Below are 24,039 nucleotides of genomic sequence, written 5' to 3'. Positions count from 1 at the left end.
AAGCATCTCTTAACTCTTCAAGAACACAAGCCCATAACATATTATATTTTGACTACTAGCTCTCATAGTAGAAACTTCTAACCAATATCTCTTGATCGCTTCACTCAAAAATTTTGGACGGAAGTTGAGAGTAGAGAAGTTCATTTATATTGTTACTGAATCAGACAAGTGTATACTGGATACAACCTTGTGGTGCCGACGGTAGACTACCTGGCCTCTTGAAGACTCGACATATGCTTTTATCAATTTTAGACACGTCATGTTTGAAAATTTAGCATTTCCTTTTATCATGAACAGGGTGGTGCTTCTTATTTCATCAATGCACAATATAACATTAGTAACACAACTGTCTTAGATAGATAACTCCATGGTCAAATTCTCTACCTAATTCTATTGACCATCATTGGCCACTATACTCTCATATTCGAATGAAGAAACACATAGGGATTTTATGACTAATAAGCATTTTACGACCAACTCAAGTTTGCTTTTTATAATGGATGATCAAGAAGGTCCATGGCTTAGGTTAGTGACCTCCATTGCACTTAGGAGGGGTGCCAACCTAAGATCGGCTCAAGTAGCCGAGTCTACATCATAATTTGTGGCAGTGGAGGCGTGGAGGCTTTATGCTGTTTTGATCTTGAGCGATATATCAGTTCACTTATTTCTCATGCCAATTTTAGCTGTACCCAACAATTTAGTTTGTGGGACAAACTCACCCTTGTTGCTATGGTCATCTGTTCTATTGTTTGGTTGCTATTTATATTAGGCGAAAGTGGTGACCACTGGTTTATGATCTTTTTGCTATACAACAAAGGACTGCTTGTACATATTAATTTTTATATTGAATTTATTTCACCCAATTAATTGATGCCATTGCCCATTCAACAACTGACCAAAGGAAGAACTGATAACTGATGATTCGGTCTGAAAATTTTTGATAGCTATCTTTTTTAGTTCGGGTATGGTTACAAAGATCCATAAAACTGAGTTTATCGAACCGATCTGGTTACTATTTTGAAGTGAAGAGCTGCACCCGACATTTTAAAGCAGGAATCTGTTTGAACTTTGAAGTCTTTTACATATCAAAAACCATAAAAAATATGCCAAAAGATATATTACTTTGCTGAAAATGTTTATTATTATCAACACCCAAATCTATTTTCAATCAAGACAATCCCTCAAAATGAAACCCAGTGGTCAATGACTTAGGTGAACAAGTTTGTATGTTTAACCGATGATCATTTTCGAAATTAATCGAACTGATACTTCTCCAATAACCGAAACTTTTGAATATGATTCGGTTATTCTATGAACCTGAGCTGATAAGACTGAACCGTTCACAAACTTATGTTCCTTATTAAAACAAGCGTGCAAGATCATAGTGAACTGAATGTCTCCATATTCTCGACAAATCCTTACATGAAACCTTAAAAGTCTGAATTCTTACAAAATGTTGCTCTAATCCTTAACTCCACCTTATCAGCGGGTCGAGCCATCTGGGTCTAAAAGGTCTCGGGTAAGTTACCTTGACCCAGGAGCAAAAGTTTAGGGCTGAATAAGTGGGAGGTTGACTATCAAAGACTGACTGTCAGGAGGCATTAACTACCAAATTATGTTTAAGTATTCCATTTTTGTTCTAGTTTTCTTGGTCTTGTTTAGTATGATTATCACTTGTAACTGGAGACTTATCATCTCGAATTGGTTAAATTGGAGATTAGCACCTCTCGAATCGGGTCAACTATCTTATTATTACAATAAAAAAAATCTTTCTTTTTCTGGGGTCCAATCAAATCCACAAAACGATTTGAGAATACTAGCATCTTATTTGGATGAAGAAATGGCTTTCCAAATAGAAAATAAACTTATTACTAAGTAGGAAAACAAAGATCTAGAGTAAAAAGGATATGTGAAATGTGTGTAGTGGAATGAGCATTTTAAAGTCATCCCACATTGGTAGATAAAGAAAAAAGAAACTAAGTGGAGGCTGAATAAAAGGTGAAAGATGGAAGTAGTTAAACCTGGATGGGGTTAATGGATGATCATGAAGATGAAGAACATCGGACTAAATATTTCTCTCCAAAAAGATGAAGAACATGAGAGAGAAATATGAGAAACAATATTGTACTAGGTATGTGTTAGGTATCAAATAGTAGAGGGGGTCAATTGTAAAAGTATCATAGTATGAGGGTTGAAAGTGTAGTTAGTCAATTGTATGAACTGTTAATAAGCCAACTGGTTACGGGAATGAGATTAGCGATTGATTTTGAGATAATTCTCCCTTCTGTTCTTCTTCTTCTTCTCTATCGCTCGCTCGATTACCAATTTGTATCATAACAGTATGCAGACTAGCCTATTTTGACAAGTTGGTAGAGTACTGGTAGACACTTGTTAGTGATTGTTTTCCGTCTTTGTTTAGTTCTATCTTATTTAAAAAAAAAAAACAAAAGGTTTACAACCAAGAATCTTGTCGTGTGCATGTTATGTTTAATATTTGAGGTTAAAAATATCTTCAAGACAAAACAGCAAAAGACGTCCTTTATGTTTGGACGTTTTTTCAATAGACGTCCTTTCGCGAAACAAATGGCAGAAAACATACTGTATGTTTCAAATTCCTTTCACGTTAGGTCCTTTAGCCCTAACCCTGTTAAATATTTTCGTTAAATCTAGTCATGTGCAATGCACATGAGGGTACTTTTGTAACTTTACACATTATTTAATAATTAAAACTAAATAAACATTTAAATTTAAGAAAAATAAAATTCCCCCCCCCCCTCTCTCTCTGATTCTTCCACCACCCCTACCATCACCAACCAAACAAGCACCACCACCCACCATCTGCCGCCGCCTCCACCCACAAACACCCGACCACTAACCGTCGGTCGCCTCCACTGTAACTCCCACTGTAAGAACCCTAAATCCCCAATACTCATCATTTACAAAATCAAAAACCCTAACTTTGGCCCTAATCCATCTCCACCCGTCTCTGTCTTGCCATTAAATATATGGCCGGTAACAAAGCACTGCCATCCCAATCTTGAAACACTCTCTCTCTGTGTCTCCTCTTTGTACACACTAAAGATTTCGCCCAAAAAAACCGCTGCCGCCGTCATCTGATTTGAACCCTGATTACCACCTTAAAACACAAATTTGGGGCTTCCGTTTGAAAACACAAACAAGATATACAGAACAAATTTGAGGATTCCGTCAACCTTCGTCGCACCACTCCTACCATCGACCTGATTACCGCAACATCACCTCCACTACAGCCTGACCAAACCACCATTACCCAACATAAACCACCACTGTCGTTGCCTTTAAACCCCAACTTAACCACCATCATCGTCTTTCAAATCTGTATCTCCACCACCACCCCCTATCATCTCTCTCCACCACCACGATCTCCAGAAATACCACTCACCACCAACAAATGAGCACCAACTATCACCACCATCTCCGATAACAGATCTGTGATTTACTTACCCAGATCACCCAGATCTGGTCCCAAACAGATTTACCCCCTATCATCTCTCTCCACCACCACGATCTCCAGAAACCACCACTCACCACCAACAAATGAGCACCAACTATCACCACCATCTTCGATAACAGATCTGTGATTTACTTACCCAGATCACCCAGATCTGGTCCCAAACAGATTTACCCCCTATCATCTCTCTCCACCACCACGATCTCCAGAAACCACCACTCACCACCAACAAATGAGCACCAACTATCACCACCATCTCTGATAACAGATCTGTGATTTACTTACCCAGATCACCCAGATCTGGTCCCAAACAGATTTACCCCCTATCATCTCTCTCCACCACCACGATCTCCAGAAACCACCACTCACCACCAACAAATGAGCACCAACTATCACCACCATCTCCGATAACAGATCTGTGATTTACTTACCCAGATCACCCAGATCTGGTCCCAAACAGATTTACCCCCTATCATCTCTCTCCACCACCACGATCTCCAGAAACCACCACTCACCACCAACAAATGAGCACCAACTATCACTACCATCTCCGATAACAGATCTGTGATTTACTTACCCAGATCACCCAGATCTGGTCCCAAACAGATTTACCCCCTATCATCTCTCTCCACCACCACGATCTCCAGAAACCACCACTCACCACCAACAAATGAGCACCAACTATCACCACCATCTCCGATAACAGATTTGTGATTTACTTACCCAAATCACCCAGATCTGGTCCCAAACAGATTTACCCCCTTTCATCTCTCTCCACCACCACGATCTCCAGAAACCCCACCGCCTTCGCCTGAACCCTAGCTCATCACCGCCTACTTCCTATCTTCAAGCTCAAAACAATCACAGGCGGGGCGGGGGTGATTGTGGCAAGCGGCGGTAAGGTGATGGTGGCACCAGAATTTAGAGAGGTAGGAGAGCCTAGAGGAGAGAGAGAGAGAATGAGTTCTATGAGAAAGAAAGAGAGTTGGGTGTTAAGGGGTTTTATATTTTTTAATAAATAATGTAAAAAGACTAGTTTACCCTCACGTGCGATGCCCAGATTTAACGAAAAAATTTAACTGAGTTAGTACGAAAGGACGTAACATGATAGAGTTTTTAAGCATAAAGGATGTTTTCTGCCATTTCTTTCGCCAAAGGACGTCCAATGAAAAAGCGTACAAACATAAATGACTAGTTTTGATGTTCTGTCTATCTTCAAATACATCATGCACTAACAAATAAAGCTAGTAATTAATGGTAAGTCATCAGTGAAGGTGAGAGTGAGACAATACAACCTCCCAATAAGACTCCAATTACCACACGATATTGTGATTTGTGAACTACTATCATTGTAGTATTGTAAGGAGTGTGCATCTGGAATGTACTATATATGAATACATCTTCAATGAGTTTCAACCTTTGATATGGATGGAATATGAAGAACACCTCTTAGAACTGTAATGTGACTTGTACTACTTCTTCCACATGTGTAACCTCTAACGCTAACCAAATAGTGCATTTGTTTGCCAATGAAGAGTTAGTTCGTAGAATTGAATATACCATGATCACTTGAATAAGTAGTTGATACACACATAGCACATTATGAGCCAACCATGAGCTATACTTGATCTTTGGTTTTGAAGACCACCGATATTACATATGTGGCTTTTCTGTCCAATATTGATTCAAAATTCTCTTTAAGAAACCTCCAATATATCTCTCTCTCAATGTGTTGGCATCTGATCTATGTGTGTTTAAATGGTTAGATTGCCTAATTCATGTCTTTGTATAGAACTCAAGGTATTGTGACTACCGATATAAGTATATAACACATGAACATAATAGGCAATAGCGAGTCATAACCTTACAACTTTATTTGTCGATTAACTAGCGCTAAAAGATGGTTTTCTGATACTAAATGGCCAAATAGTTGATACAAGGGGTTCTTAGAGTAGAAGAAACGTCTTACTTTACTTTCCATCATAGAAGAAACTTCAAACCACACTCCTCGTTGAGATCATATGGTTTAGTATTCACCAAACAAAGGTTGAGAATAGAGGATCTCATCCCAGTGGCAGCAACCTTGTAGAGTCGGTGGTAGATCGAGTAAATGGTTCAACGTGTCTCAAAGGCTTGAGATCTTTTCTCATTGACGTTAGATACGTTATATTCTAAATTGATTTTGCATTTTACAAGTCCCATCTCTTGATCACACTAAAATTCATTTCGTTGTTCAAGGTTTTGCTTTCACAACTTGACTTTTTTTCTGGTAGTGGGGGGAGGGGCACCTCTAGGCCTAAAAAGAACATAATTTATATTTGGTATAAGCCATAATATATTTTATTTTATTTTTATTGGCATTTTTATTTATATCAAAATTCAAATCTGTATTGAATCTGCTTCCAGTTAAGACAAGCCTCAGAGTGCAACCCAGTGGTCAATTGAGTTAGCTGAACCAGTTTGTATACAATTAAACCGATAAACCAAAAACCAAAATTATGCGAACTGATACGGAACTTTTAATTATGTTTTGGTTATAATATTGAACTGAACTTAAACAAAGTGTACCGTTCATACACTTATATCAACTCTTATGAGAACATAAAGGATCACACTGAATGGAAATTAACCTTACCAAATATGAAGTGTTGTAAAGTTTAGCAATGGGTGCATTTATATTTTTGTAAATTCACTCCTGCAGCATTGATGTAACAAAATGTCACCCCTATTCCTGACAAATTTATTCATGAAACCTTTAAAGGTCCAAATTCACATGTGGGAATACTATTATCTGATTTGGATACGGAAACAGTTATTCAATTAAACTTGTAAACTTAATGTGTAACCGAGAGTACAAAGAGCCGGAACTAGAAGGATACGTGAGATTGTGCAGTGAAAACAGCAGTTAAAAGCCATCCCACATCAGCAAATAGAAGAAAGATAAAGGGATGGAAGAGTGAATAAAAGGTGGAAGAGGTAATATTGAAACTCACTTACCTGGAAGGGGTCAATGGGTGATCAAGAAGGTCCATGGCCGAGGTTAGTGACCTCCATTGCACGTAGGAGGGGTGCTATCCTAAGATTGGTCCAAGTGACCGAGCCTACATCATAATTTGTGACAGCGGGGGCTTGCGTTTGCGCAGACCCTGCTCAATAGTTAGTCAAAAGTGATTGATCTTGTGGTTAGAATAATACTCTTGATATATGGCTTCTATGTCTAATGATTCTTTAACAAGCCTCCCAGACATCACTATATCTCTTTAGGATGTGGGTACTTGCTACATATATGTTTTTAAATGGCGAGATTGCCTAGTATTCGAAGTATATTCAAGGTTTTGTGGCTACCGAAATATATGCGATCATAATGGACGATAGCAAGCCACAATTGCGTAGCTCATAAATATATGTGAGTTAACTATCACTGAAGAAAGAGATGGTTTCTAATACAAAAACAGTCAGAAGAGTGATACACAGAGTTTTGATTCCATAGAGTAGAAGAAACTTCAAACCACACTTCTCATTGATCAGTCACCAAACAAAAGTTGAGAATAGAGGATCTCATTCCAATGATAACAACCTTGTAGGGTCGGTTATATCTGGTTTATCATGTGTGTCGAAGGCTTGACATCTTTTCTCATTGATTATGTTAAAAAATTAAAGATTTTGCAAGTTTCATCTCTTGACCACATTAAAATTCATCTCATTGTTTAAGGTTTTGCTTTCAAGCTCCACTTAGTTTGTTTTTGGCCGTGGGGCACCTTTAGGCTTAAGAAGGATTATTATTTTTTATTTATTTATTTTTTGTATAAGCAATTTAGCCCAACTTCAAGGCTTATGTTGTTTCTAGTATCTTGATGTTAAGTCATAAAATTCTAGCTCTAATTCCTAAATTTGTACACCTTAAAAATGGTTGTACATTGTAGCTCAATACTAGTTACTTACTGTTCAGCTAAGACACCTTCATTGCAGATAAATTGACTGTATTCATGTATGTAACTGAAGTACCATATTAAGCTTGAAAACCTATAGAACTTGATTGTTGGAAAAGATTCAAAGAAACCAAACTGGACTCACAATATACATGCTTGTCTCGTTTGATAACTAAACAAGAAGAAATCCTGGCAATTGGAAACATATCTCGCGAATAAAGCCTTAACTTGAAAACTACACAACTATTATAATTCATGCTTATTGATTACATGTTTGACCAGTAATCAGATACTCAAAATGTCTTGATAAGATGTATTTGATAAAAAAGCACGAATGAACTAAATCTGGCATGTTTACTAATATTTGTAGTTAACTTTTGATGTAATTATACTTAGCGTTACCAGTCTTGTTTTAATTCCTCGACAAATTGACTCAATGTACTGCTTTCTTGAACACAATTGGATCATCATGATGTAATTTCTTCATCAAGGAATCTAACAACGTTTTAATCCACTATTTTCTTGAACATGATAGAATCTTAATGTAATTACAGCAGTGGTTCAGCAGGATTTAAGTAGTTTGTGTTTATCGCTCCATATATTATTGCTAAAAATATATTGTTATCCAATATGAACAATATTCCGTTCTCTCAAGCTGGATTCATTAAGAATTTACAAATTAAAATTTAAACTCAAATGTATATCAGAAAGTATATATCAAGGGGCTAGAACTCCCAGAAAAGCATGAGAACTATAAAGTGATCCCACATCGACATGGAGAAGAAAACTAAAGGGATCGATTGGTGGATAAAAGATGAAAGATGTAACAGGAATACTCACTTACCTGGATGGGGTCAATTGGCGATCAAGAAGGTCCATGGCCTAGGTTAGCGACCTCCATTGCACATAGGAGGGGTGCTACCCTAAGATCGGTCCTAGTGATCGAGTCTGCATCGTAATTTGTGGCAGTGGGGGCTTGCGTTCGCGCTGCCCCTGCACAATACTGAGTGTAAGTTTTTGGTATCTGTTTGGCTCATTGGCGCCTGGTAAATGTAAAACTTAGCTCTTAACTGATGGCTAGACGCAACCTCAATCAAGAAAGTCAAGTTTAAGGGTTTAGTTGGCTAATGCTATGAACTGAACAGCTTCAAAGAGATCAAAAAGTCTTGTTACATTCGTGGGAAATCAGGATACAACAGTAAAAACAAAAACAATTTATATAAAAAAAGTACTACTGATGCAGTTTTGGAAGGGAACAATGGCTCGAGAGACTCATGATTAATCAAAAGACGATAAATCGAACTGAAGTTCCAAAAACAATGTTCTTATAATATCAAACTTAATCAGAAACTTAACAATAAATCCTAACATCCTATTTATGCTAAAAGAAAAAGAGAGAACATGGAAATAAAATAATAAAAAACAATAAAATATAAACATAACAAATTAAAAGATATTGTTGATGCTCCTGCATCAACTACATAAATTAATCATGCAATAACATATAAATAAATCTGCGTGTTTCTGTTTCCTATAATTTTGAAGTTCCTCATGACTAAACTATGCAGGAGCAATAAACATTTGGTTTGACGCCATCTATGGTTTGAACCCATTTCTATCGACAAAAGAACCAACATGAACTGTCATGTGTGCATACTTGAGCCATCCAAGTCAACCTCAGTTCATGTGCCGATGAACTACTAGCCCAATTATGAGCCAACATAGTACAAACTTCTAATCAGTGCACCACTTGATGACTTGACTCTAAATCCTGTGGACAAACGTTGTGCATAAAGAAGTTCATTCCAAGTGTCGGGAACACCTGGTAGGCACCAGTGGCTACAATCTTGTGGAGACGGTTGTCGAGTACCTGGCTCACGATATCTTGAAGGGTGACCATCTTTCCTCATTGTTGTTAAATATGAAATGTTCAAGAATTTGACTTTCCGTTTTGTGGCTTCCATCTCTTTGACCACTTTCATTATTATCTGATTGTTCAAGGGTTCACTTTCTGGATTAATGTAGCTTGTTTCTGGTTCCTTGCTCCGATCACAATGACCGCCTGTGTTCCATTCTCCGCCCCTGCACATATAACATGTTTCATTCAATATTTTTATGCTATTTGAACGATTTTAGGCTGAAAGTTCCAGAAATTAAATAGTTAAGAGGTGCCAAGGTGTACACGGAGATGGGTTGTAAGATTAGACCGACCCAGAAACTAGGGTGAGAATAAAACCAATTAACCAATCCAAAACCGAAAAATCTATCAAAACGGAACCAAAATACCAGACCCAAACTAATAATCAGCGGTTTGATTTTGTTTTCAGTTTTTTAACTTAAAACTATGGTTCAGTTTTAGTAATACCTTGTCCCAAAATGACCCGCATCAAAACTGAACAGAAACGCACCAAAACAGCACTGAATTTGTTTGAATGTTTGTTATTGTATTTATGGCAAAACTCATTATTTTTGGGGATAAGTTTTTGACTCAAACCTATTAATAAATAATGAACAAATACTTTTGCTCAAAAGTTTGGAGCCCAAATTCACTATTTTGTAACAATTTTTATCGGACCCAAACTGTTCTAGCCTGATCAACGTAATAACCGAGCCGAATCCATAACATAAAACCAAAAAAATAAAATTTTATCTTTGGTTCGGTTTGAGTCCAACCACCCTGTATGGCGTAAACAACTTTTGTCCATCTTTTGAATTTCGTAAGTTCAGATTAGCTAGACCCATTAGTGTAACTTCTAACTACTTTTATGCACTTAAACTACAAACAAAACACAAATGTACCCATATCATATAAGTGAGCTGAAACTTATGCTTGTAAAAACGTATACTTGCCTGTAATGTACAGGCGAAAAGCTTCGGAAAAAGATATGGGTCTTTTGGGGATTACAAGTGTTGTAAGCCCATGACTTTAGTGTTTGAAGAGACTTCCCAAATGCCTCCATAACATCCATTTTCATGTTCAATGCCCCTTCTTCCTGGAAATACCATCCCCTGAAGAACATAAACAAATATCAACATCCTATAAAAACGAAATTATAATCAATAAACATAAAACTATATAAATTTTATGAATTATATCTCATAACTCGATGCCCAAATTTTCGATTTGGGCCGCATAAATAACAATAATTAAGCTGCCATTGCAACTTGTAAATTTAAAAACTACAAATTGCCGAGGTAATAATGATAATCATTTTTTTTTTTTTTTTCACTAAATTGTTTTCCAGATGTAACATGTATAGGTTGACAAGGTAGTTTAAAAATCCCGGGGGTCTATAGAAACCGTAATAATTACATACAAAAATAGTTGTGGGTCAGTTAACCCCGCACCCTATTATGGTTATAGAGCACTTACATCTTTATGGTTTTGTCTTGGTTCCACCAGTGACCAGCACTGAAGACAAGAACATCTGCTCCGGCCCATTTCATAGAAAACCGGTGGAGTTTATCAACCCTAATGGCTCGTTGGACTTCGTTAGGAGCATTTTCCGGTGGGTCATCGATGACCACCAGAAAAGGCACTCGGTAGTACTGGATGGTCAAATTGTAGTCATGAAACATGATTGAAAGGAAACCTTTGTGTTTGGTTATGGGGTTTCCATGCTCTTCATGTATTGTTGATGTATTTGAGACTCCTTGTGAAAGCATGCATAGTAGGGATTCCCATTGGTTTCTTCCTATGGAATCCCCCACGAATACTATACGTCCGTTTCTGCTTCTTTCGAGAAAATCTCGTGCATCAAATCTGTTATTTACATAGTGCAATTGATTACAATTTTGTGTTTTGTATTCTGTTCATCAAATGGATTTATTCAAATTTAAAATGCAAGATTCTAATATGGCCTTACTTGTAGATATGACTTTTGTATGAACGCATTAATCTAGCTTCTATTGTTTTCTTGAATAGGGCCTATGATTGTCTCATGCTTATAGTACAATTATGTTACACTCTTATTATTTTTTATATGTGATAACACTCAAAATAGAATGTTAAATGGCACAAATTAAAGATGCAAATTAGGAAAAAGTCTTCAAAAAGAAACGAACAATTAGAATAGGAAAATATAAAATGGAGAAAACAAATTGATAGGCACTAAAACAATTCTTTAACTATTAAGAACAATTTACTTTCACTTTCACATGGCCGGCTCTAAGGGAGGCCCGGGTGGTCGACGGCCCTGGACTTTCACTATACTGCTAGAAAAATGACTTATAGTTATATCACAATTATATTAATTAGTATTTCCTGTTATCCTGTCGGTATTTGTCACAATTATGATTAACTAGGATTTCCTGTTATCCTGTAGGTATTTGTCACAATTATGATTAGCTAGGATTGCCTGTGATCCTGTCGGTATTCCGTAGGTAAAAACCGTTAGTACTATTCGTCCCTCATGTCTTCACCAAAGAGTTACCAACATGAAAATTTTAAGATTTATAGTGAATCACAGTTTGTATAATTATTAAAATACATAATTAATTCAATAAACTTATTTTTAACTAGTTTTTCAAATTTCAACCTTCATGACTTGAGTTTATTGGCTTAATGCTTTCAGAAATTTAAACTGACATGCTTACGAACAGTTAAAATAAGTCCAGTTTATTCAAACCATTTGATGAAGGTGTCACTGACTCACTGGTTTGATTAACTCGAGATTCACAAAGCTAAAATTAAGGATGCTACACTGCTACTAATTATAATACTATATAATATAGCATAATACAGTATAAAAAAAGGTACAAACAAAAAAATCATGTGAACAACAAGCAATGCATTGAGCTACTTATGAGCACTAAATCTTCAACCCTAGAATTTATCAATAGCTACCTCGAAATTCATATTTTAAACCAATAAAATTCCAAAAAACAATAAAAGAAAACCCATGCATGCAGTTTAATAATGCACAAAAATTATTTTACAATATCCACCAATAGAAAACTAGAACTGAACCCCATACCTTGGTAAATCACACCCATGAGGCTGCCACCGCCATTTAACATACCCGGTATCCGGCCGCCCGTTATGGCGGCATCGGAAACCCGGATCAAGAAACGGGCAATCTTCATTATACTTTTGGGTCGGGTATGTTTCGTCCCAAACCCATTTCCCATATGAATAATCACAGGTCATGTTAATGGGTAGGGCTTTGGAGAGGTTAAACTGAAGAAGGTGAGGGTAGAATGGGGATACAAAGTAGCAGACAACAATGGAGGTTATTAGAATAGAGATGAAGAAGATGAGTGCATAGGTGAAATCGTTTTTATTTAATGTTAATGGTAGGATGAAACAGTGGGGTGGTTTGCAGGGTTGAGTTTCATGATGAAGATCCATTAGATGAGGAGGATTGGTTGAATGAGGAAAAAATAGGTTTTTTTGGTTATTATATGTATGAAAGCTGGCAATTATAATACAGAAAAGTCAAAGATTTGGATTTTGATTTTGTATTGTTTAATATTTTTAAATTTATATTTAAATTCTTTAAAAGCTTTGTGGATTTATACATGCATGCGCGGATTTAATAGGAGTTTCTCTTCTGGTGGGCTTAGGAAGTAGTGATTTCATAGTTCGATCAGGCAAGGTGATTAAACATGAGAAGACATGTCTTGACAACCAACATGTATTTATTCCTTTGCTTTAACACTTTCGGTTTCCTCACACCTGAAGCTGTGGAGTTACTTACGCGAGTTCAACGGGTCATGCATAGTAATGTTATTACTTTAAGATCAGCGAATGCAATTTTTAAAAGATTGGGTTTTGAAATTCAAAAATGGGTAACGATACACTTGTTGCCCGCTTACCTTCTATTTTAATGTAGTCACACTACCTTACTTATTACAATTAAGTTTTGTATTATATTTATTTTTAGTTGTAATTCTTTATGAATTTTTAAAAGCTCAAATCTTTAATATTTGACTCCTGTGAATTATATCACAACAGTAAATTACACTTAAGAAAATGAAATTTTGTTCATAGTATGGTTGGCTATAATTCCTTAAGAGATGTTCATATAAATGGAATTAGAGTGCTGTAATAATTTTGTTATTTATGTATCAAAGATGTCTTAAAAAGGGAAAATATGATACGTCTAACATATCAAAACCAATATAGGCAAAATATCTACTACAATAATGTCTTGCTATAATTACGTATAAGACAACCTACGTTTTTTTAATTGATCCATGAAATCACACCACATTAGATGATCTTGAACTCGTCATCAATATCCAATTAATCATCAGGTCATCCAAACAAATAGATCTCGATCTTCAATCGTTCAATATTTGACTTGTTCTTAATGAAAACTTATTTGAGCGTAATTGGATTTAGGGATGAACAAAAATCGGTATGGTACTGATTGGTACAAGTACTGAACCGGTACCCGTACCAAAATCGGTACCAATTTGGTACCGTCGGTACCGAATCGGTACAAAGGTTTTGAGTTTTCGGGACCGGTACGGTACGGTACCGGTATTTCCCGAATTTTACCTTAAATACCGGTACCGTCCCGGTACTGGTACAGTACCGGTACCGAACTGAACATTTCGGTACTCGTACCGGTACAAAAAATTTGCGATTTTCGGGATCGGGATTTTCGGTACCGGTACCGGTACGGTACCGAGCTCATCCCTAATTGGATTTAACCTTTAGCATAATTCGTGTACGTAATGTATGATAAGCGATTATTGTACAGTAACTCATCCTAACAAAACCAATATAATAGATACCAATACAACAAAACTAATAAGGTACGAAATTATAAGCAGTGAAAATTTCTTCCCCAAAATTCATCGTAAACATGCATTTACAAAATAAAAAAAGTTTATTTATAATGGTACATTAGGTTTACAAATTGTTTCATTTACGTAAAGAACAAAATAAAGTGATGATACACCTAAAAGATTATCAACACACATTTACATTGATATTAGCTACAACATCAATTGACCACAAAAGGCAGTATGAGCTTCTATTGATGGAATGGTAATGATGTTTAGAATAATATTAATAACAAACAAATAAATAATGACGAGGACAACGACGAATCACGACGATGAGAGCGTGAGTGGGTGCACTATTCATAAAACTTGATCTGATACGATGACCATATAAACACGACATGTTGTTGCAAGAATGTTGCCATATTGAAACCATATAACGATAACATGCCATCTCTATCGGTTCATTTATTTTTATTTTTTCTTTTCTTTTAATCACTAAAGAGACCGACGTTTTTACCCAGTGGTTGCTATAGGATGCAGAGCGCCCTAGTTGAATGACGGCCAATGCTTAAGTAATGCGAAAACCCAATTAAACTATATAGCTAGAGTAAGTACGGTATTATATCCACAACGAGCATATAGTCAACATTACTCGATCTATTTGATTATTTCACTTAAGTTAAAATGCTTTCTTAAGCAACAACCATTGATTAGTTTTAAAGCAATTATAAGAAATCAGAGATTTAGATTCAATAAGCAAACATATGATTGAGTCCACCTAGTTAGAAAATCCCATAAACATGACTTTGTAAATACATCTATGCAAGTGATAAAAACTTTTAAGACTAGTTCATTCACAAATTACCAATTCACAATTGCAAAACATAATACAATACCAAATTGCTCATTATGTAAAAAAGCCAAAAGCTGAAGATAGTGCACTAATATTTAAAACAAAGGTAAACCGTGTAAATAAACCAAATACACAATTCAACCCATTTAACTATAGAGGTTAACCAAGAACTCAATCCAAAACCTAGGTACAATCGAAATAAAATGTTTTAACTCTCATGAACCATTCACCTAGATAAGATCACGACGGATATAACCTTGCATCTTCATGACGGAATCTTCAAAACTTAATTTGAAAGGCGAAAGCATGATTGAACCGGAGCCTTGGGATCAATTAAGTTTGTCCCAATTAGCCCCTAGGCACGGCCGCTCTGAGATTTGAAAAAAACTTTTGGGCCGAAGATAAAAAATATTTTGGGCCTTAAACAAAAGGAGTATTTTGTTGGTTTAAAAAATTTAAAAAATATTTTGGGCCTTAAACAAAAGGGAAAAAAACTTTTACCCGTGTTCAGCGGGTCATGCATAGTAATGTTATGACTCCAAGATCAGCAAATATAGTTTTTAAAAGATTGGGTTTTGCGATTCAAAAAGGAGTAGCGGCGCAGCTTGTTGCCCGCTTGCCTTCTGTTTCGATGTAATCCAATAAACAATCATATATATAGATGTATGTATATTGGTTTTAAATTTTTGAATTGGCTTTCTTGGTTATGATTTGGGTTGTGCAAAAAACTTTTGTATAAAAATAGGCTTAAACATGTTTCAAATAAAACTAGAACCTACAGCCTTTTGGTTGGGAGTCATAACCCTTTGCCACTAGACCAAGCTAGTTTGTTGGTCTTAGAGACAGGATCAAACAACAATGTTCTTGGATCAATCTCAATTACTGGCTAGCGGAAATCACTAGTAGAGAACCGAGATCTCGGATCTTGTTGTGTTTGGTTTATTTCCAAAAATGGAAGGAGAGAGAGAGAGAGAGAGAGAGAGAGAGTTGGTAGAGAGTGAAGATAAAGTTTGCAAAAAGGTTATGTATGCATGGGTATGCTCCACCTTATATAGGTGAGAGTATACCATGCGCTCTTCTATTATTCACGGCCCAATGGGCTCACTTTACATTGCCTCGGGCCCAACGTACATAATGAAAACGAAAGCTATTCAAATACAACATGAGATAATACAAAAGATTAAACAACAAAACGGGGCCTAATAATCTCTCTGTAGTCTTTAGTGTTATTTCCTTAGCCTCCATCTTCATTCGGTCTCGTATTCGAAGGGAGAGTCATAATCAAATAGTTGATTGTCAACAAGATAATGAACAAGCTTGTTGATCTTCTCAACTATCTTGTCAGTGTTGTCCCTTTGAACATCTTCAACTGTGGACAAGGGGAAATTGTAAAGCCTCAACAAATCCTCCTTGCTTAGACCCGCCAACTCGTGCTCATCAAAGAATATGAGCATATGCATGGTCTCATAGTGAATGACCATCTCCCCTGTGCTATTGTCGAACTACCAATCAACAAAGTCATAACGCATGTAGGGAGTGAATGGCTCACCGTAGTAGATAGGCTCCCCATGATCCTTCCGCATCTTGTACCTCCATGCCTTCTATTTCTGGCCATCAGATCAACTTCAGTAGGATGCAAGTAAGATCTACCCTTGTTTAAAGTGAAGCTGAGGTAGTCACTCTCTTTGCTCAAGAAACGCTTAAATCAGCCCTCCAATTTATCTTCATAAGCCCCATTTCCCACAATTCTTCGAAAATAATTATGTCAAACTGAGATAATGAATGCATTTCCGAGTAGTTCATGTATGTAAGATCCCCATTCGCATGTCTGAGAGCCCATGTCTTCTGTTGTTGTGCCATTTGCAATATAGAATGGGAGAGCCATCGTGGTACGGGTAGTTTCGGCATCTGATGCTGGCGTTTCTCTGGATACCGTACCACTTTTGTTTTTCTAGGATTAGGTGGTTGAGAAGCTTCAGCAGTAGGAAGAGCAAAAACTGTGGTAGTCTCTTGTTCCGAAGCTTTGTCATCACGAACCGGCGTGTCTGGATTTGGAGAGTAATTAACGCTATCATCATCATCATCATCAGACTATTCTTGAATTGGAGATAGGGTACCTGCAAGTTCATCAACATTAAAAATGGACCTGAACTCATCGTCCAAGCCTGCATCGTTTTCCCTAGTTTTGTGAGCAGCATCCCTGGTCGTGATATCATCACGAGGCGTATCATCATGTGGAGCAACTTGTTTGTCTGCTCCACTGCCACCACCAAACCAACACCATTATTTCGTCCATCATTACTATCAGAGTCTTCATCATCACCATTCGACTTTTCATCGAAGCAATCCATCACATCATCATCTTCATCCTCCTCTTCTTCATTGTAACATTTCGAATCTTTTGTAATATTATTCGTATTTGTTTTATCAATTCAGGAATATAATTCGGATCTTAATTATTAATAAAGTCATGCATTTTTAAGTATTTGATGGTGTATTTTCATTTCATATCCTTTGTGTTATTTAAACTTGCCATTTATTGCTTAATATCTCTAAAAAAGGCCAAAAATGACATTTTGGGAACACCAGGGACCAAAAATGACAAAACGAAAGAGGTTATACCACCCTCCACACCGTGTTACATGAGGATGATGGTCTAACCTGGTCGTGTGGCGTGGCCAGGGCATCAAATCAGCTTCTTTTGTTTATTATTGGTCAAATCTCGTGTTTAATGCTAAATCGCTTAATTATTCCTGTTTTAAGCTCCAAGAAAACCCTCCTAGACTTGCTACATGTCCATATACGTTTGCCCCTTCCTTAAGAACAAAATTTTGTTTTATTTCGGTTGATTGGGTCATTAAACGAGATATTTTTTCTTAAACGAGTCTTTTGAATAAAATTAGCATTAGTTTACTAATCTTATGTAAACAAGGCCATAATAACCTGCAACCCTCTTCCCCAAACCCTAATATACTCTGTAGCAGCTGCCACCTTTGAGAAAAACCCGATTTCCCTTCATTCTTTATTATCTTCATCATGTTTGTTCATGCTTAAGTTTGACTTTGGTGTTTCTTGGTGTTTGTCTCAGTTTTCTCATTGATCTAAGCACATTACGGCTAAGTTGTCTTCTGTAAAATTGTTCTCTATTATTCAATGTCAATAACCCTTAATCAATTTCTGAGATTAAGGGGAATTAACGGGCGATTGGACTCCGACCCGTTTAAGGGCAAATTGGTCAACAAAGTGACCAATCGATTTCTGTCACTTATGGTCGGAACCAGTTTTCAGTCCAGAAGACTTTTAGTTTTATCTCGAGATTTTGAGTTACTCACTAAAACCCGACTCCCAACTTGCTGTTCGGATTCTGGTCAGTACCAGCTCGTTTATTTACTGAAAATCTCATAACCGTATATTCGTTTGGATTGATTCTAGCGACTATGTTCTCGGTTTTAATCCTAGTTTGTTGTCTCTAAGTTTTAGATCTGCTTGGATTAACTCAGTCTGTGCGGTAAAATACGGTTTCTCGATTATTCTTATTAATATTCCCTAAACTAGCCTAAGTAATAAGGTTAGAAGTCATTCCCCACATTTTACTGATTTTAAACATTTTGGGGACATTTGCGTACCTATTCGTATTTACATATTTTATATTATACGCACTAGCAAACTGTGAATATTGTGTGTTTATCAATTGAATGACTAACTGCTACTTGTGTAGTTGTTTCATTTTATCGCATTCGGAGAGGTCTATAAGAAGTCTAGCAGGTAAGTATTATCATATGTCGTCCTAGTAGCCAAAGCCAGATTCACAAGGCAATGGTCAACTGACACCCTTATTTATATTTGTTTTGTCATAGTAGCAAGTCAACTGACAACCTTTATTTGCTCATGGTTTGATTGATTTATACTCATAATATCAGCTTTGCTCTTATCAAAACTGGTGACTTTTCTCACTCAACCTCGTGTTGACAAATCTATATTATTTTGTACGTATTTGCTGGTTATCATTTGCTTTGAAGCTAAGGTGAAGAAACACTTAGAGAGACCTTAATTAATGAAATAAAGGATATTTGTGTTCTATTTTTATTTTAGAATAATTGTTTAATTTGGATTGTTTTTGTCATGATTTGAACTTTGTGTAATTGATTGAAATTTTGAAATAAATAAATTAATTAGTTATTGTCATATTTAAATTGTATAATAGTACCTTGTGAGCTGTGAACCAACGGTTCACACCCTGGCATTTCCGCCATAGGTTGGGGTGTGACAAATTGGTAATAGAGCTGAAGTTTGTAAGATAGGTCGTTAGAAATGCCCTAGTAACATGCTTAGGACCCTATACGTGCTTACTTGACAACCTCATGTAATCTATTTGATGTGTTTACAGCTTATTTAAATTATTTATTTATTTTATTATTTTAATCTTGTGCACACACAAACTCCAAGGCTATTCCTCATTCTCAAAATATTTTCTCAAAAACCCTAGATTCTTATTATTATTTTATTTATGGGAAATTCCTTAAGAATTCCCCTGTTTTATTTTTACTCCCACACCTTAAAGCATGGGAGTATGACATGCTCTTGTAGTATTGGGAAGGGGGAGAGAACTGTGAGTTGGGCCTTGGCAAAACGATTCCGAGAATCAAAGGTAAGACGATATTCCTTACCTGGAGGATAAGCCGACTACAATACTCAATCTTATAGGCCGAAGCGGAACAAATTTCATACGACCAGAACTTTAAGTGGTCAACGTGACTGGTTACACGGTGACATTCCTTATATAAAAACCAATTCACTGTGGTTTGTGACTAAATTTGGGTAAATTTCCAATATTTATATTATTGCTTTTAAATGTTTAGTTGGGTGAAAAATCCATGTCAACCCATGGGCACTCTAACTATCAATTTCTCAACTCGTTTTAGACTTGATATTTGGTTGGAACGTATCGCCCGTGGTGGTTCACGAGATACTCCAACTGCTCACATTTGAATTCGTTAATTCTTTATTTAGTTGGGTAAGTTAAAATGCCAAGTAATGCTCATGGGCCGACCAACTCAATTGCTTTGATAACTCGTTATTAGTTAGGACATTTAAAATGCCATGGAACGCTCATGGGAGGCCCAATTTACAAATTCATGTTGCTTTATTTAGTTGGGCAATTTAAATTGCCATAGAAAGCTCATGGGAGGCCCAACTCATTGGGTATGTTTTGTTATTTAATTTGTGTTCTTGAGCTACCATGGAAAACCCATGGAAAGCCCAACCCAATAAAAATTTCATTTTGAATTTTACTTTTGAATAAATCTTGTTTTTTTATTTAGATATCTCAAGCATCGTTCACATTATTTTAAATTTCGAATCATCCTCAAGTTATGATAAGTTTCCAGCACGATTTATTTGAATTCCTTTCCCTATTATCTTTCATCAACTCATGAAATTTGCACAACTTACCCTTCACCTTATAAAATTTCATCTTTGGTAATCGCAGAATGTCTTCCCTCAGAAATCACCGTCGTATTCAACGTTGTTCATCTGGTTCTCATGATCGCCGTCTGGCTGCTAGAATCACCAAGGAATTTGCTGTTGCTATGCCTACTATTGTGATTCAGATCCAGAGTCTCCATTCGAATGGTTTTGCTACTTTGGGGCCGCTTCAAACAACTTCCACTTCAAGAATTTCACTAGTGCTAAACCACCTCAGTACCTTGGAGAAGAGAATGCCACTAAAATTCTCCAATGGTTTGAGAAAATGGAGAACATATTTATCCATTGCGAATGTTCGAACGAAAAACGGACTAAGTTCGCCTCGAGCGTCTTTGACGAGCGGGCTCCCACTTGGTGGAACACTTTCATGGCCATCCAAGGAACCAAGATTGCTATGGCTATGCCTTGGGATGAACTCAAAGAGGCTATGAAGTAAGAATTTTGCCCTGAACATGAACTGCAAAGGCTTGAGACAGAGTTTTGGGAACTCAAACAAATTGGTGGTGACAACTCTGCCTATTCCAACCTAGTCAAGGAGCTTAGCCTGATAGTATCCCACCTCTTAACACCTGTGACTCGTGGTATTCAGAAGTATATTCGTGGGTTACCAACGATCTTCTGTGATGCTGTGGTTAGTCATGACCCTCTCTTCATCGGTGAAGCTATTGCGCTTACTGCTGCTCTCAGATGACCATGTTAGGGATGAAACCCTCTCTTGAAAGAACTACACCTACCCCCGATAAAACCAAATTCGAGTCCTCAACTGATGCTAAAGCAGAACCCAAACCCATTCCGCACAACAACAACACTTCCCACCACAACAAGAAATGTAAACCCAACCACCAAAATTATGCTATCAATCAAGCACAACTTGGTTCGACCATCTCAAATAAGAAACCTTACACCCGTTCATACCCATTATGCTCCACTTGTATGTAAGACCCCGAATCCTGGGAATCCTAAAGTTGGTCATCATATCCAAAAATTCGCAAAAATTTAAAGCAAAACTAATCCATCTTATTAAAATCGTTTCAGAGTACTAAACAACGGAATAAGGAATATCAAATTTCTCAAAATCAGGAAAATGTGATTTTAAACCCAAGGCAATTCATTTATTTTAAAACTTGTTCAGAGTATAAATCAGCAGAAAAGTCATAATTGATCAAACAAGTCCCCAAAACCCGGGAATTATGCCCAAAACCAAATCTAAATGTATTTAATAAAAATTGAAAAGAACAATGTTCATCAATGAAACTTTCCGACTAGATATGCCTTAAACCGTCCAAGTAGCCTCAAGCACGTCCAAGCGGTAAACATCCTCCTCCTAACCTGAAACTCACACTAACATACACACAAAGTCAGATTGAGTTGAGTGTGTTCAAGTTTTAATAATTGACATTTAAATAAAATCATTCCAAGAGTTTAAACATAAAAATGGGATCTGGACAGTTAGGCCATAATAACAATAAGTAGTCATACTTATATATCTATATAATTATATCCATATGCTTAACATCCAAATAATAAAATCAGGGCCGAGCACACGTACAACTCAAATACGTAATATTCCATCCGATGGTGATCATGCCACACGATCCTCCTACCTTACGGGCTTTCCAGGGCCCGCCACAGGATTTAAGAACCTGAGTAGTATAGTTTGGCCCGGCCAAGGTCACCATCCATCTGTATGCAAACACAAAGTAGGCATATGCAAACATCCTTAGTCGATAACGACTAATTAACGTCGCCAATTATTGGCCATAAAGTAACGCATGTATAAACATACGTGTATATATATATATATATATATATATATATATATATATATATATCATTCCGAAATATATCATAATGAAAGTAAGCCTATGTCATAAAGTAACACATGCGTATACATACATATATATCATCCCAAGCATGCTATGATACAAGTAAGCCTATATCCTTGAGCCTAAGCCATATGTAATATATAACCTCAAGGAATATATATTTGACCACAAACGAGCCTCAAATATCCTAAGGCATAGAATATACTTCATATATATTTTCATGAACCCACAAACACAAGTAAGGCCATGTAGTACCATTCAATTAGTTTAAATGAGTAAAATCGGGTAAAGTTGTAATATGGTGTGTATGCTTGCCCAAGACGTGTAAAGAGTTAAAAGGGGCATCATGAACTCACCTGAAACGAGGCACACATTCACAACAGGCTAGAGGACCCTTAAGTATCCCCACAACTCAAACGCCTGTCGGTTAACGAACAATAATTACTAATGGTACCGAATCGACTTGTTTATCCTACGAGACGTTATAACATGGTTCAAGTTACCTAAAGCCTCGACCTCACCAAGTTCGATTAAAACAGCCCCCGGGGCCTTACATTTACCAAAACGACCCATAGATACTCCCGAGAACAAAGAATTCCCAAATTGCCCTTGGAAGCACTAGGTGAGACCAATATGCGCGTTTAAGAGTTGTTTAGGCAATTAAGATCCAACTCAGCCCCATGTGGACCCAATATGATAAATTCACAGCCAAAAAGTCCACACGACGCTACACGAGTTGAATGGGTCGGTAACTCGCAAGCACAACGCACCAACTACTTAATAAACGCGAATACGCGTTGTACCGACCCGTTTGAGTAACCGACAACCAATTCAGCCCCATTACCTTTAAAAAAATCAGTTTCTTACAGCCCACAATTCATACCGAGGCTACAACATTCGAATTGGTTGTTAGTTCCCTCAAACAACGCGCTAGACATCACAATTCACAAACTAGTCAACCGAATACTAGTTTTCAAGTTACAACTAGTTGACCAATCAAACGAACACCAATGCACATGATTTTAAAGTATGTTATTTGGGACATACCTAGGAATATTTTGGTGCAAAAAACTTATCCGAAACATCCCCAAAACTGCCCAATTGGACAGCCACCCGGTAAGCCTAAAACAAGCGGTTTAACAACGAATAAACGAGCCATAAGGATGAATTAAGGTGAAAAAGAGTTGTAGACTTATAGTACCGACCTGGAATTGAACTTTCGGAAGCTGGACGGTGGCTGATTGCATGCAAAACGAGGAGGGGGGGGAGGTTTGAGGGGCGCCGATCGGACAAAGCAAATGGGGGTTAGGGTTTTATTTTTTTATTATAATATAAAAATATTACATTCTGGTCCTTCTAAGTTGAGAGTTGCGACACTTGGATGAAAGTTAAGAAATCCGACTTATGGGAACGGCTAGGAGGTCCCCGAAGCTTCAGGACGAGTCCTGATAGAAAATAGAATCATATAAGGCCTAAGCATCTTTTCTTTTCTCAACAAAATTTTACAGGCGTTACAAGTCTACCCTCCTTAGAATGGGATTCGTCCCCGAATCCCGCTATACAGGAACGCACACAGATTGAGACAAATCCCACCCCTCTAATCATACACTGGACTGGTATAAATAGGACCTCTACTGAATGATAGCATACTCCATTCTAGATAAACTATTTCACACAAAAGCTTTCAAGAGGAAGAGAAATAAGCGGTAATATTTTAAC

At 36.9% G+C, this 24,039-nt stretch overlaps 1 protein-coding gene, 2 non-coding genes and 1 pseudogene across 3 annotated transcripts; 3 read left to right on the top strand and 1 right to left on the bottom strand.

Annotated features, from left to right (window-relative positions):
• Nucleotides 1-480: 480 nt before the first annotated feature.
• On the top strand, nucleotides 481-628 carry LOC143575634 (U1 spliceosomal RNA; annotated as a pseudogene).
• A 5,851-nt stretch (nucleotides 629-6,479) lies between these two features.
• LOC143575633 (U1 spliceosomal RNA) lies at nucleotides 6,480-6,640 on the top strand. Its single transcript, XR_013142804.1, has one exon. It is a non-coding gene; the product is annotated as a U1 spliceosomal RNA (small nuclear RNA).
• A 1,615-nt stretch (nucleotides 6,641-8,255) lies between these two features.
• Nucleotides 8,256-8,416, top strand: LOC143575632 (U1 spliceosomal RNA). The gene has a single exon (XR_013142803.1). It is a non-coding gene; the product is annotated as a U1 spliceosomal RNA (small nuclear RNA).
• A 712-nt stretch (nucleotides 8,417-9,128) lies between these two features.
• LOC143575631 (protein trichome birefringence-like 8) lies at nucleotides 9,129-12,769 on the bottom strand. Its single transcript, XM_077059947.1, has 4 exons — nucleotides 12,396-12,769; nucleotides 10,793-11,182; nucleotides 10,270-10,428; nucleotides 9,129-9,501 (listed from the first exon to the last, which is right to left on the bottom strand). Exons 1-4 carry the CDS (start codon nucleotides 12,767-12,769, stop codon nucleotides 9,129-9,131), a joined length of 1,296 nt encoding a protein of 431 aa, XP_076916062.1.
• Nucleotides 12,770-24,039: the final 11,270 nt, after the last annotated feature.

Source organism: Bidens hawaiensis, unplaced genomic scaffold, assembly GCF_021521415.1.
Source record: "Bidens hawaiensis isolate Kalapana, Puna unplaced genomic scaffold, B.hawaiensis_p1.1 tig00027554_1, whole genome shotgun sequence".
Classification (NCBI taxonomy): Eukaryota; Viridiplantae; Streptophyta; class Magnoliopsida; order Asterales; family Asteraceae; genus Bidens; species Bidens hawaiensis.
The sequence above is the reverse complement of the archived record's forward strand: the minus strand, read 5'-3'. Positions and strand labels throughout refer to the sequence as shown.

Excerpts from the sequence above, each read along its gene's own strand:
- LOC143575631 (XM_077059947.1), bottom strand. The coding sequence starts at position 12,769 with ATGGATCTTCATCATGAAACTCAACCCTGCAAACCACCCCACTGTTTC. Across the intron at positions 10,429-10,792 it reads CAAGACAAAACCATAAAGAT|GGGATGGTATTTCCAGGAAG; the intron begins GTAAGTGCTCTA and ends TATGTTCTTCAG. Across the intron at positions 9,502-10,269 it reads TTTTCGCCTGTACATTACAG|GGGCGGAGAATGGAACACAG; the intron begins GCAAGTATACGT and ends TTATATGTGCAG.